We start from the raw sequence: 17,566 nt of genomic DNA, 5'->3' as shown, positions 1-17,566 counted from the left end.
GTGGACACTGTGTGTCCACTGGACACAGAGGCATTCAGGCAGACGAAACAACTGCAAGTTCTTCTGAATGGGGTTGCTTCGTCTGCAGCTTCGGAGAATGACTGGCCAGCAAGCGCTACAGTGTAGCCATTGTCAAGACGTTGTGCGTTGCTTGTTCGCAACTACTTAGTAAAGACGTCATCCGGAATGGAAAAACTGTCAAAACGTTGGGCGTTGCATTATCAGAGCCGCTAAAACACAATACATGTGCATGCATACGGAAAGATAGTTTTTTTATTACTAAAGTTGAACCGTATGCTTGGGATTGAGTCTACGGCAACAAAGTTCAAGAGCGTGTGCCCTGAGGGACTGTCCCTCTACTTTGGGTGATCGTCACTCTATCAACAGATCAAGACGACGCCGCGGTAACCAGCTCGTGTGCGCCTGCGTGGTCCTTGCTCTCCGTCTTGACCTCCTTGGCCACCTGCACCGCGGTCTCCTCTTCTTCCTCACGTCGACGCTTGCGTTCCTGAGCTTTACGTTTACGCTCATCGACAGAGTGGCCTGTGTCGCGTTTCGCCAGCGGCAAGGTCTTTCTCTTCTTGGATAATGGAAGCAACGGACTCACGTCCTTCCACTTAACCACGCCTCCTTCATCCGTTAATAACTTGCGCTCCCGCATCAGTTGCTCCAGTTTGGGTGCATAGTGATCTAAATCCTTTACCACGAGGTTTGCCTCCACTTGGAATGCCTCAAGTGCATCGAGATGGCTACGCAACATCGCAGCTTGTACACTACGTTGCTCCCACATCTCTGTAAGCTGAGCGTGCACCTGCAGCAACGCAAGAGGCGTGTATGCGAAGCGTGGGCCAGATCCTTCCGCGTCGTCTGGGTCTGCAAAGTAGCAGTCGTGTAGCACAAGTGGCAAATCTGATGCCATATCGTATTGTGGCTTTCGTGGCGTTTGGGCAATATCCAGCAGCTTAGGAATAATACTAGGCTCCTCTCGTCCAGAGCCGATCAAGAACAACACTTCCACCATACAGCGCACCTGATGCCACAAGAACGCGCGGCCAAACACCTCGCACCGGTACATTTGTTGGCTTGGATCATCGGCTCGTTGGCCTGGACACTCCACGATCTCGAACGAGCGCACATTCCGCTCAAACACGTGACAATTGGGGTCGATACGGCAAAAATTGCGGAAGTCGTGCTTCCCAACGAGGTACTGAGCAGCAGTTCGCATCTTCTCGATGTCCAGATCGCGTCGTACGAAGAAATAACGGTACATCCGTGCCTTGCAGTCGAAGCGAGCACTGAACTCCGGACGGCAGGACGCAACCGCGTACACGCGGATGTCAGCTGGGAGCGCGCGATTAATGTGCGAAGCGTAGTCCACTTCAGTCAGCGTCTTCTCCTCGCCCGTGGCCAATCGGACTTGGAACTTCTCCCCAGGCCTCACGTCGTCAATGGACGCGGCACTGAGAAGCTCAGCAGTTGCTGGCAAGTTGGAGCGCACACGAAGCGCCACAACTTGGCCAAAGGCGCTGACACCGCGATCTGTGCGTCCACAGCGCGAGTAGCCAGCGTCGTCAATGTTTTCAATGAGCTTGGAACGCACCAGCGCTTCCAGTAGATAGCGTTCGACCGTCTCGGGCATGTGGTCTTGGCGTGCAAAACCGGCGTATTTTTCGCCGAGGTACAGGAACTTGACCGCCACTGCTCGCATCGTGTAGTTGCTCATGTTAAACTCACGTTTCTTCTTTTTCTTCTGCTGTTGGACTCCCGGTTCGTTGGTAGCAGCCTTTTCCGCGTTCTTTTGTTGCTTCAGAAGTTGCTTCTCCTTCTTGGTCTTCTTCTTGCCGATGATTGGCACTTCTTGCCCCAGCATCTGCACCGGAAGACGCATCACCTTAGAAATGGCATTATTCACAACCTCTGGCAACAGTAAATTGCCGAATGCAAAAAGTTAGTGACAAAGTATCAAACAAATGGGTGGCAGCAATTCGTCTGGACGGTACTTACTTGGTCCGATAGAGTTGCGCAGCCCATGCAAAATTGCCAAAAGTTGCTCATACGTGGAGTTGCTGGTGTTTAAAGTTTCCAGATCTCTCGGTGGCGAAGGAGACGCTGCATCCGTCGGACCGCTCGCCTCAGTCTCGTTCATCCGTCCGATTGACAAGTTGAAAATGATTTTATTTTCTACAACAACTTCGAAGTACTAGTACATGTATTAGCCAATCGAAGCTAAAAATTAAATTTTACTACGTTTTGTAAGAAGTAGTCATTTGTCATTCTAATGTGGCAAGTCTACTGGCATTCAGGTATGCGTTTGGATGCATGGCAATACTTTCGCCTGCTGAACCATTTTGATGACTTAAGTGTGCGGCATTGAAGGCGAACTGAGCCGGTGAAGCTGTGGAAGAGTGTGTTGCCTCAAAAAATGCTCTGCATGCACTTTGGCAATTACCTGCAGACGCTTGTTGCGTGATTTCCATTGTAGTTTGCAACGATAAGCCATGACGACGCAGTTCGTCTTGCAAGGCTGGTCGACCCCAGTGCTTGAACGGACAGCCGTGATATTGTCCGTGACTGGGAGCGCCACCCGAGATAATTTGTTCACAATCCAGAGGCGCATAGTCCTTCCGGGAGCCTTCAAGTCCATAACTGTGGCGGATGTGATACGTGTACTCCTTATCAAACTTGGCAGCAGGTATCGTCTTGATAAACTCGGAGCGGAAGAACTGAATGCACTCGTGCACTGAGAACCCCGCACCTTTGAGGAACATTCGATACTGCACTCGTCCATCGTACTTAAGATGGTGATTTTCACGTAGCTTGCGGTGTAGCTGCTTCATACATAACGGGAAATGCTTCTCAGCAACTCGGTCAATCTCCTTCACCTCCAGCTTTGACCTGTCAGCTTTCTTTGCCAACGAAGTCGCGGTTCCTGTCAAGACACGCGCCTCCACGACGAATCCATCGAGTATCGGTGTCAGCCGCTCCAACTCTGGTCCTTGCGCTGGTATAGCACACTGCAAGTCTCGCATTTGCTCTTCCAAACATCGTCGAAAGTGATACACAGCTACAACGTCCATCCTTCGAAGAGGTACCAAGCAGAACCCGTCGTGAATAACCACCTCGCGATATTTCACCAGCCTTGGTGCTTCTGCAAAAGGGACACGGTAAATGCCGCCCTGTGTTTTATCGAGATCTGGGTTGTCTTCGTTAAGTAGTTCGTGTTTGATCCCCTCTCGTTCGAGCACTGCCACGGCTGTGTATGGTGGCAATTTACGAAGACGAGCTGCGAAGAGTTTTGCTTCGGCACGGACCAGCCAATCCCACCCGCTGGAGACTCTGTGACCTTGCACGAACGGGTGAGACTTGCGATCATATCCATTGAAAATTATTGCCGCTTACCTGCAGAATGCTAGTCGTAGAGCGTAATGGGACAGCAAGTCGGTATCGGTCCCTTCCTGCAGTTCTGTGGCTTCGTTTAACATGTCCTTTGGTGGCTTAAGTGCCTGAGTCAGCAACTTTACGCGCTGTCGACCTAGCTCTTGGAAGTTGTCCAACGAGACGCGCTGCTGCGGAGGAGAGCGGTAGAAACTCACTGGTACGGACATTACACTTTCTAAAGAATTGCTAAGCTTAGTTAGAAAATGTAGCTTGCCACATGTAATTTGTAAAAAAAAGTATTGTTTTGTAAAACAATTCATTTTAGTTTTAATGTTTTAAAACCACTCCTAATTAAAAATACTGGGACAAATTCAGGCTTCACTTTTTGTAAAATGCACGCAAGTGTTTGCTTACCTTGTGGGGTAGAAAGCGATCGAAAAAGTCGAACTTGACCACTGGCATTTCCATTCCTTCTCCTTGTCCGCGATGCTAGAAATCCCCGTGATCGACCTCAAGCATTACAAAGCCACCGGCGACAAGGCTGAGTGCGAGAAAGCCGCCGAGTCTCTGCACAAGTTCGGCGTGCTCTGCGTCCGCGATGAGGTAGATGGCAATTTTGTTCAAAACAAAAAAACTCGAGATATTGATGACATTCATTCAGCGAGCAGCAGACCGCGACAACGACACATTCCTGGACATAATGGAGCAGTACTTTGAATCAACAGACTTCAAAGAAGACGCGCGACCCGAATACCACTACCAGGTGGGGGTCACTCCTGAGCTCAAGGAGCGTGCACGCAACCACTGCGCTCGTGCAGAAGCGCTGGACAAGCGTCACGCTCCAGTTTCTCTGTGCCCTCCGGAAGCGGACAAGAAGAGCCGGTTTTTCTGGCGTGTCGGTGAACGTCCTGTGGTGCGTTAAAATTGGAAATTTCTATCGTCGAAAAGAATTTAACTCATGTCTGAAATGAAAAATACTTGTGACTGAGTAGAGTACCAAGTTCGAGGAACTGAATGCGGAGCCTGTGATTCCCAGGAAATTTCCAGAATGGGAAACAGTCATGAACATGTGGGGCGGCAAGATGCTGGACGCCATCACGGATCTCGTGGAGATCGTAGCTCTTGGACTTGGTCTGGAGAAGAACGTGCTGGTGGACCGCATTCAATACGGCCCACACTTACTGGCACCTACGGGTAGCAACTTCAACGTGTTCAATCAACTGGACAACGTTCTCGCAGCTTATCACTACGGTGGGTTTGAAACATGCATTGCTGGTTTCTTAATAATTAAACTTTAATTATTTTATTTGGTGCTACAGACCTCAACTTGTTGACAATTCACGGCAAATCTCGTTTCCCTGGCTTGTACATTTGGCTGCGAGATGGTACGCGCACCGCCGTGAAGATTCCGGATGGCTGTCTTCTTGTCCAGGCGGGCAAGCAGATGGAGTATCTGACTGGTGGATATGTGCAAGCGGGTTTCCATGAAGTGGTGGTGGCTGCATCGACTCTCGAGACGATCGCTCAGCGTGAGAAGGAAGGCAAGAGCCTCTGGCGTGTGTCCTCTACTCTCTTCTCGCATACGGCATCCGACAAGACACTGGAGCCCTTGGGGCACTTTGCGACACCGGAGGCGTTAGCGAAATATCCACCCATCCTTGCAGGTAACCAAGTGCTGCAAGAGCTTTCACAAATCGACCTTGGTACTGGCTTCACCCTTCATCGCGACTAGGAAGTCCAGGCAAGACTACCTTGTAAAGCGTGTCACTAGCTGTGTTCTAGCTGTGCAATGAGCACCATCACATGTCACTACTAAACGTTTGTTGTATCTGTTGAAGAGGATACAACTCCTTTTTGTTCCTCTCTCTCTCAATGCTTTAGTATCAGCTCCATGAAAGTTGCTTTACCTAAGTCAGTGACTCCAGGATCTAGACCAGGAGCTGACTCCTTCCTGATGGCAATGGATGTATACAGTGTTGGTAGACAAAAAGGAGAATCTGACGAGAGTAGTATAAATTCAAGCTTAAAAGTGATAAGATTAGTGAAGGCGAATGCTGAATTAAACATTATTCGTCTGCTTTTGCGGAGCAATGCTTTTCATTTCAGTGCACACGACGTGTTAATGCATTTCGTCCGTAAGATACTGCTACCCTGTGTAAATGATCTGGTCAAATGGAAACCGACAGCAATGTCAGCCTTAACGATCCAGCTGAAGTTGCAGATTTACACTTACCGACCCAGGTGGCACAACGCCATTTTCACTCTCGTGAAGAAGACAGAGACTGGCCACTTCGAGACGCTTGCCTTGAACTGTGCTCAGGAGCTGCTGTCCTCGATAAGTGCTTGATGTTGCACCATGAGACTTCCGCACAGCAGCTACAGCGTCTGTCGAGAACACCTTCTTGCTATGCAGATCCATCGTATGCGCGTGTTCCATGTCCGTTTTCAGATTTTTCATGCGTTGCACTTCACTGTCAAGTTCAAGCAACATGGAGCACATCAGAATCTCGGTGGACAACTCAAGCCCGATACATTACTTACGTCTTTCGATGATTGTCGTTTGCTCTTTGGACCACGTAGCGCTTCTCGGTTACTTTTTCTTCGGCCTCCGCTAGCTCCTGTTGCTGCTTTTGTAGTAGCAGAGCTCGCTTGTTCTCCTTGAATTTCTCGAATTTTGCAGCATTCAGCGCACGCTCGTCACGCTCCATGTTCGCGACACGGACGAAGACGTTCTTCGCGTCCTCAAACAGCTTCAGCTTGGCCAGATTTTTCTCAGTATTTTTCAGCTCGAGCAACAGACTAGAAAACTTGACATGAGGCTCTTGTAACTTGTTCAGGTACGTTTCGAGTTGAGCTCGCTCGACTTCGTGTGTCTTTTTCAGCTCTTCCTGGCGGTATGAGATCTCACGTTCGTAGTTGTCCGTATGAGCAGCGTATAGAGCATCGTTATGCTGTTTCGCGAGTACAATACCGCGACTGAACTGCTGCGTCTCCTTCCCCTGACGAGATTTCTCGCATGTTCCTTGCATCTCGATGAATTCGCGCTTGATAAGACGCAGTCGGTCGCGCAAGACGATTGCCTTGTCGTATTTCTTCGTATTCAGGGACAGATCTCGGAGCAAGTCGTCTAACTCAACACGGATCTTTTTGAAGATTGTGCACTGGTCATGCTTGTCGATGATGTCGTCTGGCGAAAAGCCAAACACTGAGAATACATCCACTAATGACTTAATATCCATCGGGTTATTTTTCGATCCTGCAGGGGCCTTGGAATCAAGAACAGTAAGCTGCTCCGCCTTCATGATGGCGAATTGCAAATCATCACGTAGCTGCACAGGTACCAGGTGAGTGTTTTGCTTCGATTAGATAATATTTTTGTACTACCTTACCTGTTGCTTCTGGTCTTCGTCCATGATGAAACTCTGTAAGAGAAAAAAAAATAAAACTAACGTTAGTGGGACGACACAGTGAGGTCGCATTTGTACTAAAAATAACATTTGAAAATTTTGACAAAACGACGAATCTATTGCAAATGGGGAACGTGTGGAGCTACTACGGCGACCGCGTTGCGTTCGATAAGGCAGCGTGCTTGTCATCGGGAGGAGCGTCACATGGATGCGCTCTCTTCTACACTTCGCTCAGACGGAGTGCTGCAAAAGTCGTGCTGCAACAAGAAGCATCTGGGCTGACTTCGGGGCGTGAGGAAGTGCTCTTGACACTGGAAAACTGGGTCAGCGAGACGTCCATTCTGTACGACCAGGATGGAGAGTTTCCAGTGACTGTAGCCATGCAACAAGAGCTCGTGTTTGACCCACATAGTGGAGGTGCTACGAAGGACGACAGAGTTCCATCCACACTTGAGGAAAATATCCTTAAAGGTTTGTGCTCCAACCCATTAAGTACACCTGACAGCATCTACAAAATCATGATACAGCTCGGTAAACGTCTCGGAGGCGATGAGTTTCTGCGTGCAGTGGGCAAATATCCGCGTGCGGTGCACTTGTTTGCCAGCCAACAACTCATTGGACGCTCTGACGTAGCAAATGCCTTCCAGATGAATGTGTTACGGGAAGATTACAGTCAAGCCGCGGCGATAGTGGGCAAGACCGCGTACGGAGATAGCGTTCTTGACACAAAGCGCAATCGACTCAAAGAAGCGTCGAAGCTCCTTCGAGTCTCTCTAAACACGTCTTTTCCTTCCATCACGTCAGCGTGGTCACTAAGCGCATCCGAGCTTCACAAGCAATGCGTAGCTCGATCAGTAGACTCATTTAACCAAGTGATGACGAATGAGATGCTTCAACTGCTCGAGACACAGCGAGCAATGGAGCGCACCTTAGCGATTCCCGCTGGTCTTTTAGTGGGTAGTTCTCTTGTGGAGACCATCCAAAAGTTAGTGACGTTGCACCCGGTGCATCGCCAAGCTTTGCTTGTGGCTGTAGATTGTGCTGAGCAGTACACAGTCCCTCCTAGGCAATTCTGGTGGACGTTGTTGCGTGTGCTAGCCCGAACGGATCAATGGGAAGCGCTGTTGGCTTTGGCAGGAGCAAACCGACCGCCCATTGGATACGTGCCAATTGCTGAGGTGATGCTGGACGACGGCAAACACGACCTAGCTCTGAAGTTGCTAGGTGCGATTCAAGACACCGACGAACACGAACAAGTGTTGGCGCTACTAGCAGAAGACCAGGATGGAAAAGGAGAAGAGCAGCAGTTTCAAGCTGACACATTGTAAGTAAAGTTGGCATGGCAACAAAGCTCTTGGCAACTATGATAAAACGGTGTTGCTGGTTGCAAAAGTGTCGTAAAGTGATAAGAGTTGCTTCACCTTGGCACTTCAACACATATGTTACGTCCTGTTTCTACCCCATTCGTCTTCAATAGGGTCCTTATCTTGGTTTTTGTATGCTTCAGCAAACGTCCAATCCCCCGTTTGGATTTCGGTATCCCCATCACAGCGGCCCCCAATGGTCCGCTGCATCATTCGGCAATCGGTCAGGTCCTCCGCACACGATTCCAATGCTGCGTCTCCCCGGTCTCCTGACGCGTCGCTGCGTCACCCCAGCCAATGCTTTACCGAAGAAGGCGCTCTTCTCCTCTGCTGCGTCGCTCGAATCGCTGGCTGCAAAGTCCATGGCCACAGCCTTCCGTCAGTCCGGACACTTGCAAGCGGATCTGGACCCGCTCCAGCTCCAGCAACGCACGGCTGTCCCCAGTTTGACCGTTGACAACTTTAAGCCGCTATTGACACGTCCTTTATCAGCCACAGACTTGGCTGGTGTCGTGTCTGTCCCTGCAGTAAACGGACAACAGCTCTACGACGAATTACAGCGCATCTACTGTGGCAAAACCGGGTTTGAATTCGAACATCTCAACTCGATCGAGGAGAAAAGGTGGCTGGCAAATGCTGCTGAGACGCTAGCAACAAGCGAAGTGTCTCCTTCTGACCTGCGCAATGCATACTCGAGCATGCTACGTGCCGACGTGTTCGAGAGCTTCATGGCCAAGAAGTTCTCATCTTTCAAAAGATACTCAGGCGAAGGAGCCGAGTCCATGCTACCCGCAGTGGAGACTGTATTGCAAGCGTGTACTACGTCGGGTGTGTCGGACGTAGTGATCGGTATGCCTCATCGTGGACGTCTTGCCCTTCTTGTTGGATCTCTCGAATACCCGGCACACAAAATCTTCCACAAAGTGAAAGGATACTCGGAGTTCCCCGACACTTTCCGTGGCATTGATGACGTATCGTCACATATCGCCACTACCGTAGACAAGAAATACGCCGACAAAAAAGTGCACGTGTCATTAGTGCACAATCCGTCGCATCTGGAGATTATCAATGCTGTTGCAACTGGTAAAGTTCGTGCCAAGAATGATGGTGACTCGAGCACCAACGCAATGGCATTGCTACTTCACGGTGACGCAGCATTCGCTGGCCAGGGTTGTGTGCCCGAAGCGTTGGCGCTTTCTCAACTTCCAGACTTCCAGACTGGAGGATCGGTGCATATCGTGGTGAATAACCAGGTGGGGTACACGACCACGTACCCGGACGGTCGTGCGACGCGGTATGCGTCGGATATCGCCAAGAGTATCGAAGCACCGATTCTACACGTAAACGGTGAGAGCATTGCGGACGTGATCCGTGCGTGTCGTCTTGCTGTAGCCTACCGTAACCAGTTCCACAAGGACATTGTCATCGATTTGATCACATTCCGTCGTCACGGACACAACGAAGTGGACGAGCCACGCTTCACACAGCCGAAAATGTACGAGCGAGTGGACCAAGCGGATCGATTCCCCGTGAAATTCGCTCACGAACTGGAGAGTGTTGGTCTTGTGTCACGTACGAGTTTTGAGAAGACTATCGAGCGTCTGAATGAGCATCTGGAGAGCGAATTGAAGATGGTTACGGGAGAACCAGGCTATAGACCCACAGAGATCGACGCGTTTAAGGGCAAGTGGGCGACGATGATGCAACCAGAACCTGAAGATCTGTACGTCAACATGGATACTGGTGTGGAGATCGACAACTTGATCCAAGTCGGACTGGCTTCTGTGGAGCTGCCTGAGAGGATCCAGCCACATGGTCGTCTACAGCGTACGCACATCAAGTCACGACAGAAAATGCTGCAAGTGAAGGACGGAGAAACCCCCGGAGACTTGCGTGTTGACTGGGCTACAGCTGAAGCCATGGCGTTCGGAACTTTGATGCAAGACGGCCACTCGGTGCGTCTTGCTGGACAAGACTGTCGACGTGGCACGTTTAGTCAAAGACACGCCTCGTTCACAGACCAGAAGACAGAAGAGCGATACTTCCCACTGCAACATCATTTGCCTAAGACATCGGAGACTGTTGGGAAGCTCAGTGTGATCAACAGCAATCTGTCCGAGCTGGCCGTCATGGGCTACGAGTACGGCTACAGTGTGGAGAGTCCCGAGAATTTGGTCATCTGGGAGGCTCAGTTCGGCGACTTTTTCAACGGCGCTCAGATCGTGATTGACCAGTTCTTGTCAAGTGCAGAGTCCAAGTGGATGCGTCAATCCGGTCTCATGTTGTTGCTGCCTCACGGCAACGATGGAGCCGGCCCAGATCACTCCAGTGGCCGCGTGGAGCGCTTCTTGCAGCTTGTGGACACTCCTGCGTTGACGCCACGCTCATCTGTCAAAGAATCCGAGACGGAACCGGTATGGAAACAGTACCAACACGACACCAACATGATCGTCGTGAACGTGACTACGCCGGCCAATTTCTTCCACCTGCTGCGTCGTCAGCAGCATCGCTCGTTCCGTAAACCTGTGATCATTATGGGGCCCAAGATGCTGCTACGTCTTGCTGATGCCACCTCGCCGCTGTCCGAGATGGGGCCACACACAGCCTTCCAGCCAGTTCTCTCGGACCCGACGATCACGGACGCGTCGCAGGTCAAGAAGGTGTACTTCTGCTCCGGTAAATTCTACTACGAGCTGGCCAAGGAGCGACTTGCACGTTGCAAGAATCCCGACACCATCGCACTCGTTCGTGTGGAAGAACTGGCGCCGTTCCCGTTCGAGCAAGTGGCTGGAGAACTCGCCAAGTTCGACAATGCCAAGAAGTTCGTATGGGTGCAGGAAGAACCGCTGAATCAAGGAGCATGGACGTACGCTCAAGCGCACATTGAGAAGCTGCTGGGCAAGAAACAGCACCTGGAGTTCATTGGACGTGATAGCCTCGCTGCCCCCGCTGTCGGCTTGTCCAAGCGCTCACATGAACAACTGGAGGTGGTGCTGACTGAAGCGTTCGGCCCACAGAAGTAATCGACAGTAGCGCTAGGACAGTAGACTGATACATGTACGGCGCGCTAATAGACGTTCAATTGCCACTCGATACAGCACGCTAAACGCCAGCCAGTGCAATAAAAACACGAGCGCTTGGGTATATAAAGAAGTTACTTACGCAAATAAAGGTTGGTGCGTTGTGCGGAGGTCGCTACGGCTCGCTGTAGACGATGGCGGAGGCGTAGCTCACAGAGGAGTCACCGTGACGCATGCAAGCGCTGCTCTGAGCGTATTTGACGAACTTGAGCGTGCACTTGAGCTTCTTTGACGCCAGGATGGTGTTCAACAACAGAGAGATCGGATGGCGACCGCAAATTGTGTTGTTTGTTTCGTCCAGGTATCTCGTGAAGCCCGCCGCATCCAAGCGCTCAATGAACTGCGTTCAAGGAGCAGACAGCAAACGTCAGTTGTTAGCGACACCGATTCCTAGTAGAAGGCAAAGCTTTGTACGTACCCCCATGCCTTGGTGGTCTAAATATTTGATGTATTCGTGGATCTCGCCGTAAGTCGAGTCGTGTGGCTGGTAGCGGAATCTGAGCAATATACGAGGAGAGCTTTAGTCTGCTATCCAATACTGCGCTGGTTATGAAGGCGTTACTCCCTTACCGAGGTCCCCAGTGGCAGAAGTCGGAGCTGATCACAAACAAATTCTCGTCGTTCTCCAGATACGGGGCCAAAATCCTAAAACACGAGATAAAATATGTTGTTAAAAGCCCTCAATGCTGCAAAAAAATAGTTTCAGCTTTTTAGTGGCCATACTTTCCGTATTCCTCGTCCGTTTTGGACTTGGTGTTACCGACCAAGATCGGGACCGCCGTAAACTTGCGGCCATTCATCACCTATAACACAATACGTTAAATTATTTGTAAAAATAACAAAATTAATGAGTTTAAGAAATCCTACCTTGAAGATGAAAGGAAGATGCATCTCGATACTGTGCTCGTCCTCGTCAACATCCATCGACATGGTCGCAAACTTACCCTGCAACAACCAACAGTACCGTGAGACTAGCGATATAATACTATTTTTTTTCACTTTCTCCACCTACCGAGTCCACGAGCTTCTCGTTCACTTCGTGGTCGATCGAAATGTTGCCCAACGGCGTCTCGTACTCGTGTGCAGTCGACACAGCACATCCACTAACAGCCAATCAGCACTGTTGCCTCCCACTTTTAGCAGCTTAAATGGATGTACCCACCGCAAGTAGAAGTGGTGCGATGGCCCGAGAATGAAGACGCGCTTGATTCGGTCCAAGTTGAGCACTTGGTGGTACGCGTACGCCGCTGTGGGGCCCGAGTATCTACAGCGCAACAGCACACTACGTTCAGTCCAGAGGCTCGTCGCTGTAAGTGTACACAAGTCACAGCCGCACCGGAAACCTGCATGCGGGGCAATAATGGCGCGGATACTCGGCTGTTTCTCCTGCGTGTCGTTGCCCTCCGCGGCACCCAGCCAACCTGCAACACAAGCCTCCCCGGCACAAGTGAGCACTGGGCCCTTTCTATGCTTTAACGGTGTCATCGCACACCTGACAGCTCTTCCTCAAGCTTGTGCTCGTCGTGCGAGTACCAGGAGCCCGCGTGGGTGGCCAATCGCACGCGTACAGGACTTGGCTCGGGCTTCTTGGACATGGCCTCGTGGGTTGAAATCTTATCGAGGTCCGAGCGGTGAGGCTTCTTCCGAAATGATGCGCAGTTGAAGCTGTCGCATGGACTTTTTTAGGACTTTTTCTTTACTTATACCGATGCAATACCGCCCGGGCATCGGTTTTTGATACGGATAGTTGAAGTTGAAATTTTTTGCGGCAACAATTCTCACAAGTGGAAGTGGCGAAAGGTGCTAGTGGTGCATCTGCTTGCTGTTGTAAATTGCGAATCCTAGCAAGTAAAGTACCGGTACTTGTCACAATAAGCTCAGTTTTGTTGCGAACTAAGCAGCTGTTGAATGGAACGCTAACAGAAGGACTCGAATGAAATATTACAGCATTTGCTGGTATGTGAGATACTTCACGTAAACTCTATGTAAGTGGTGATCATACAGTACAACGTGAAGTGCACGTAGCGTACTCCGAGCCTTTTCCATACAAGATTGCAAGATCTCGTGAGCACTGTGGCAACTGGCCAAATCTGATAAAACGAGATTCATGCGAGCTCGTGTTCACTGCTGTTGAAAAGCAGTGCACACTGTGCACTAAATATAGCGCATAATTTCCGATTTCATGCCAAACGAATGGTGCGGGGGACGCATTCCAGACGACAGGACCAGGTGCTTAAGCACAATCCGGCATTACCTCACACCTTCACTTTGAAATGCACCACGAATGTTACGCAGCTTTGCCTAAAATCGAGATCCCCTATTTCCCATGTTTCGATACGTATACAGAAGTCTCAATTGGCCGAAGCATACGACAATGGCTGGTCTTATCATCATCAAACGAACGGGTGGAGCTGTAATGGTGCACGCGAACGGAACGGCTGCTGTTCGGTGGATGGTGAATGCTGAAGCTTCCCAACCACCTTTCAGACATCACTCTTGTATTTTGGTCTTGACAGCCAAACCCACTGCCCCACAGCAGTACACTCACACACGAGCGAATTTTTAACGACACAGTCGTCACCACTATTACCGCAAACAACGTCCTAACTGTATCAACAACACTAAGACCGATTCACGATGAGAAACCACCACCGCTACAAACACGCTGAAACCGAGAAGGACCAGGTCTTGGCACTTAACAACTACGCCGAAGGCTTCTTGGTGAAGCAGGGTGCGCGCGTCAAAAACTGGAAGCGCCGCTATTTCGTATTCCGCGACGGCTACCTGTCGTACCGTAAGGACCAGCGCGAGACTTCCAAAGTGTTGGGCACAGACGTCGTGCTCGACGTGTTCTATTGGTCTGGTGCGGAATTTGGTTTGTCCATCAAGCTCAGCAGTGGCCGCTTGCTGTACATATCACCCGCGTCCGAGCAACAAGCTTGCGTTTGGTACGAGGTGGTGCAAGGCTACGTTATGCGCCAGCAATTGACCCGCCAGCTTCAGCACGTAAACCGGCAACGTCAAAAACACCTCGAGCCCATTTGGGAAACCGAAAACGCCGCAGAGCAGAGCGCCGAGCGCAGTCAGTACAACCTCTTGCGGTAGATGAACCCACAACAATTCGAGTCCCGCGCAAATTGCCCATCAAGCGCCACCAATACGGAATTGCTCCCGTACTCTCGAGCGAACTTGAAGCCATCGGAAGCTTCACCAAGAAAGCGATTGCTTCGAAGAAATAAATTTTAATCAGCACACCAGAGATAAGGATATACACGAGGCCTGCTTTTACTGTAAAACATGCATACATGTACAGAAGTATCACTGGTCTCACAATGGGTTTACGCGAGTACAGTACGTGACCGGTATCGTTATCCCAGTTAATTAACTCCGTTCGCGCACTCTAGTTTGCCTCCTTCGTCTTCTCCACAGCAGATTTCTCCTTCCGTATCGTTTTACAGCTGGTCTTGTGGTTAGTCCAGTCTTCTACCTGATGTTCCTTGCAGCAGTAGAACGCGGCTTCGCATGCACATTGCAGCAAGGTCGTTGCACCCTCCGCGCCTCCCTTGCTTCTCGTGGCCAAACCGCAATATCTACAGCCCACTTCGGCAGCACTAACCTCCCCAACCATTACCTGCTTCAAAAACATGGTCTCAAATGTGTGCGCCACGTTAGTGAGCATCGTGAGGATAACCTGCTGCCGCATCTGCAGTGCGAGCCACACGTCGGCCTCCATGAGTTTCCCCTGCTTAATCAGGTTCTTCTTCTCTTCAATAATCTCGGGCGACGCTGAAGGTAGCAGCGACTGCACGTTCTGTTCTGGGTCCGCCAGGTCAATGAAGGCCAGAGAAACGTGCTTGAACGTCTCACCGGAGAACGTGGGCATAGTGCCAGAAGCTCGAAGTGACGCGAGGTAGAGAAGATCGTGACGACTACACTGGTCAGCCTTAGTGGCACGTGCATTCATGAGGCGCAGCAGAACCTTTCCGTTCTCTTCTAGTAGCGCCTTAAGTGTCAGCTCGGGCGTGAGCAGCTGTGTGGCCTGCGGACGCGGCTCCTTGGGGTCATACGATAAAGGAATATCGGGCGATGCGTTGCGAAGCAGCGACACTTGACCGGCGTACGGCAGCGCCAAGAACCAGCGCATGAAGGCGGACGCATTGGCACGCCAAAAGCGGGTCAGATACTTGGAGGGCGACTCCTCTGGCGCAGTGGCCGCGGGCGCGCCTGAGTCGGCAGCTCCAGCCATTTGGACTTAACACTTTTTTCTACTACTGTACTGTATTAAAACTTAATCCTTTCAAATAGCATACAAAAGCCATTTGTTTTAACATGAAGGAGAAACAAACGCAAAATAGAGGGCAAATTTGGTCGGACCTCACATTTTTATATAGAGAGTGTGTGCTGCACCCAACTGGGTTGTCGTGTTGAGGCCAGACTTTTACCCCTAGCCCCTCGACGGCATCCGACAGGCTGTATAGCGTATACACCCCGTCAGCCACTGATTTTAGGGGGAGGTCCAAATCGAAAATCTGCAGCCGGAGAAATGGACTTGCGAGTGATGCCGCCAAGGCCTACCGTATGCGCATCGCGAAGCAGCTCCGGCAGTGAGAGATCGGCTTCAAGGGAAGGGTGATCTGAGTGATGAGGAGTGGGTGGAGTCTGCTTCGAGTCCCGTGAGTACAAGGAGCAGCATTGCATCTATGACCGGAACGTCTGAACGGTACGAGAGTTCCAGATCCAGCAGCATGACGTCGTCGCGCCAAGCGTTCGGACGGTCCGACAGCTCCAGATCCGGGCAGGACGATGACAGCGACATCAACAGCAGTTTTGTAGCTGTCCCTCTCCAGCGTACACAGTTTGATTCGTGGGAAGATTTTCACAGTTATCTGAGGGAGTATGAAACTCAAACCTACCAGGTATGTATCGCTTTTCATTTGAGTATCAGACATCGTTGCAATGTTGTCATTCTCCCGTTACATTCTTGTAGAGCTTCCGTGTCCGCACAAATAACACGGTTACCCATCGGAACAGCAAAATTAAGGCGGCGGGCAGCTCGGCTCCGTTGATCCCAGAAAGTTGGGTACACTACAGCAAGACGATAGTGTGTACCCACGCAGGCAAGTACAAATCGCGAGGCCAAGGAAAAAGAAAACGCCAGGAGTCGAGGGCACTTGACTGTCTAGCTCAGGTATGTGATTGGGTTGAGTTGGTACTCAGATTGGATTTATTAGCGTGAGTTGGTACTCAGATGGGATGTATTAGCTTTGATTTGGGCTAAGTTGGGGTATTTGATGTTCTAGATCAACGCCTGTGTTCAAGTCGTGGATGAAGAGGGTCCTCGGTTTGCTTTGAGAATCACTTCAACCCGATTGCAGCACTGCCACGAGTTGAAAAAAGAGACATTCGATCAATACCCGCACAATCGGATGATGTTGGGGTCGGTTGAGATGGCAACCGTGGACGAGCTTCGCAAGGCTAACGCTCAGAAGAAGGGTATCTTAGTATACATTCGGGAGAACTCGGTTGGTGACCCTTCCACTCAAGATGTTACCAACCTCGTCAGCAAGCTAGTTAAAAGGAGTCACTCTGCACCTACCAGTGCAAAGAGACTGAAGCAATGGATGGTCAAATTCATGCAGGAGCCAGGAAACGTCGGACGCATCTTCGTGGACACCGTCCAAAACAAGGCATGTTTGCATTACATTTTTACTATAACGAGTAGGCTAACTTTGTTTTGGTCCTTTATAGACGATAGCTACGTGCATCACTCTACAGACGAAGCATATGCGGGAAATGTTCAACAGGTTTCCTGAGGTTGTCATGATTGACGCTACGCATGGGACAAACGTTTCCAAGTATAAGGTCTTTTCCGTCATGGCCCATGATGCGTTTGGGAAGGGACAATTTGTACAGCACGCGGTTGTACGGAACGAGCGCAATCCAACGTTGACGACAGCTCTGGATGAGTTTAAACGAAACAATCCGGCATGGACTCGAATCAAATGTATCATCGTGGACAAGGACTTTACAGAGATGTCTGTATTGAAAGTGGTATTTCCTGATGCTCGCGTGCTTCTTTGTCAATTTCATGTCATCAAGTATCTTCGAGAAGAAATCGCATCGGCTGACTATGGATTCACATCATGGCAAAAACAGCAGCTGCAGGGGCTCGTCAATTTAATTGTCTATGCAAAGACCGAGCGTGAATACAATAAGTACCGCGAGTACATGAGGCACATTATGGTCGTTGGGCGTGGTAGTTCGTTGCGAGTTGGATTGACATCTTCTTCGCGGCTCAATCGCCGCAGGCTGGATGGGAGTGGTGTTGAGGTGGGTA

At 50.4% G+C, this 17,566-nt stretch overlaps 9 protein-coding genes across 9 annotated transcripts; 4 read left to right on the top strand and 5 right to left on the bottom strand.

The window, feature by feature from the left end:
• Positions 1–388: 388 nt before the first annotated feature.
• PITG_00558 (tRNA pseudouridine synthase, putative) lies at positions 389–2,146 on the bottom strand (the record flags this gene model as incomplete). The annotated part of the gene is made up of 3 exons (XM_002909099.1): positions 389–1,738; positions 1,877–1,917; positions 2,005–2,146. The coding sequence occupies 3 exons, from the start codon at positions 2,144–2,146 to the stop codon at positions 389–391; spliced, it is 1,533 nt and encodes a 510-aa protein (XP_002909145.1).
• Positions 2,147–2,270: 124 nt separating this feature from the next.
• PITG_00557 (DNA primase, putative) lies at positions 2,271–3,605 on the bottom strand (the record flags this gene model as incomplete). The annotated part of the gene is made up of 2 exons (XM_002909098.1): positions 2,271–3,336; positions 3,400–3,605. The coding sequence occupies 2 exons, from the start codon at positions 3,603–3,605 to the stop codon at positions 2,271–2,273; spliced, it is 1,272 nt and encodes a 423-aa protein (XP_002909144.1).
• A 231-nt stretch (positions 3,606–3,836) lies between these two features.
• On the top strand, positions 3,837–5,110 carry PITG_00556 (uncharacterized protein; the record flags this gene model as incomplete). Its single annotated transcript, XM_002909097.1, has 4 exons — positions 3,837–3,981; positions 4,040–4,291; positions 4,371–4,629; positions 4,698–5,110. The coding sequence occupies 4 exons, from the start codon at positions 3,865–3,867 to the stop codon at positions 5,108–5,110; spliced, it is 1,041 nt and encodes a 346-aa protein (XP_002909143.1).
• A 465-nt stretch (positions 5,111–5,575) lies between these two features.
• Positions 5,576–6,680, bottom strand: PITG_00555 (uncharacterized protein; the record flags this gene model as incomplete). Its single annotated transcript, XM_002909096.1, has 2 exons — positions 5,576–5,849; positions 5,920–6,680. 2 exons carry the CDS (start codon positions 6,678–6,680, stop codon positions 5,576–5,578), a joined length of 1,035 nt encoding a protein of 344 aa, XP_002909142.1.
• A 230-nt stretch (positions 6,681–6,910) lies between these two features.
• On the top strand, positions 6,911–8,113 carry PITG_00554 (uncharacterized protein; the record flags this gene model as incomplete). Its single annotated transcript, XM_002909095.1, has 1 exon — positions 6,911–8,113. One exon carries the CDS (start codon positions 6,911–6,913, stop codon positions 8,111–8,113), a length of 1,203 nt encoding a protein of 400 aa, XP_002909141.1.
• Positions 8,114–8,397: 284 nt separating this feature from the next.
• On the top strand, positions 8,398–11,172 carry PITG_00553 (2-oxoglutarate dehydrogenase E1 component, putative; the record flags this gene model as incomplete). Its single annotated transcript, XM_002909094.1, has 1 exon — positions 8,398–11,172. The coding sequence occupies one exon, from the start codon at positions 8,398–8,400 to the stop codon at positions 11,170–11,172; it is 2,775 nt and encodes a 924-aa protein (XP_002909140.1).
• Positions 11,173–11,344: 172 nt separating this feature from the next.
• Positions 11,345–12,866, bottom strand: PITG_00552 (memo-like protein; the record flags this gene model as incomplete). Its single annotated transcript, XM_002909093.1, has 9 exons — positions 11,345–11,569; positions 11,648–11,726; positions 11,800–11,874; positions 11,953–12,032; positions 12,097–12,174; positions 12,242–12,332; positions 12,392–12,493; positions 12,566–12,650; positions 12,722–12,866. 9 exons carry the CDS (start codon positions 12,822–12,824, stop codon positions 11,345–11,347), a joined length of 918 nt encoding a protein of 305 aa, XP_002909139.1.
• Positions 12,867–13,866: 1,000 nt separating this feature from the next.
• On the top strand, positions 13,867–14,334 carry PITG_00551 (uncharacterized protein; the record flags this gene model as incomplete). The annotated part of the gene is made up of 1 exon (XM_002909092.1): positions 13,867–14,334. The coding sequence occupies one exon, from the start codon at positions 13,867–13,869 to the stop codon at positions 14,332–14,334; it is 468 nt and encodes a 155-aa protein (XP_002909138.1).
• Positions 14,335–14,629: 295 nt separating this feature from the next.
• On the bottom strand, positions 14,630–15,475 carry PITG_00550 (uncharacterized protein; the record flags this gene model as incomplete). Its single annotated transcript, XM_002909091.1, has 1 exon — positions 14,630–15,475. The coding sequence occupies one exon, from the start codon at positions 15,473–15,475 to the stop codon at positions 14,630–14,632; it is 846 nt and encodes a 281-aa protein (XP_002909137.1).
• Positions 15,476–17,566: the final 2,091 nt, after the last annotated feature.

This window comes from Phytophthora infestans, genomic scaffold, assembly GCF_000142945.1.
Source record: "Phytophthora infestans T30-4 supercont1.1 genomic scaffold, whole genome shotgun sequence".
NCBI classification, from domain to species: domain Eukaryota; phylum Oomycota; class Peronosporomycetes; order Peronosporales; family Peronosporaceae; genus Phytophthora; species Phytophthora infestans.
The sequence above is the reverse complement of the archived record's forward strand: the minus strand, read 5'-3'. Positions and strand labels throughout refer to the sequence as shown.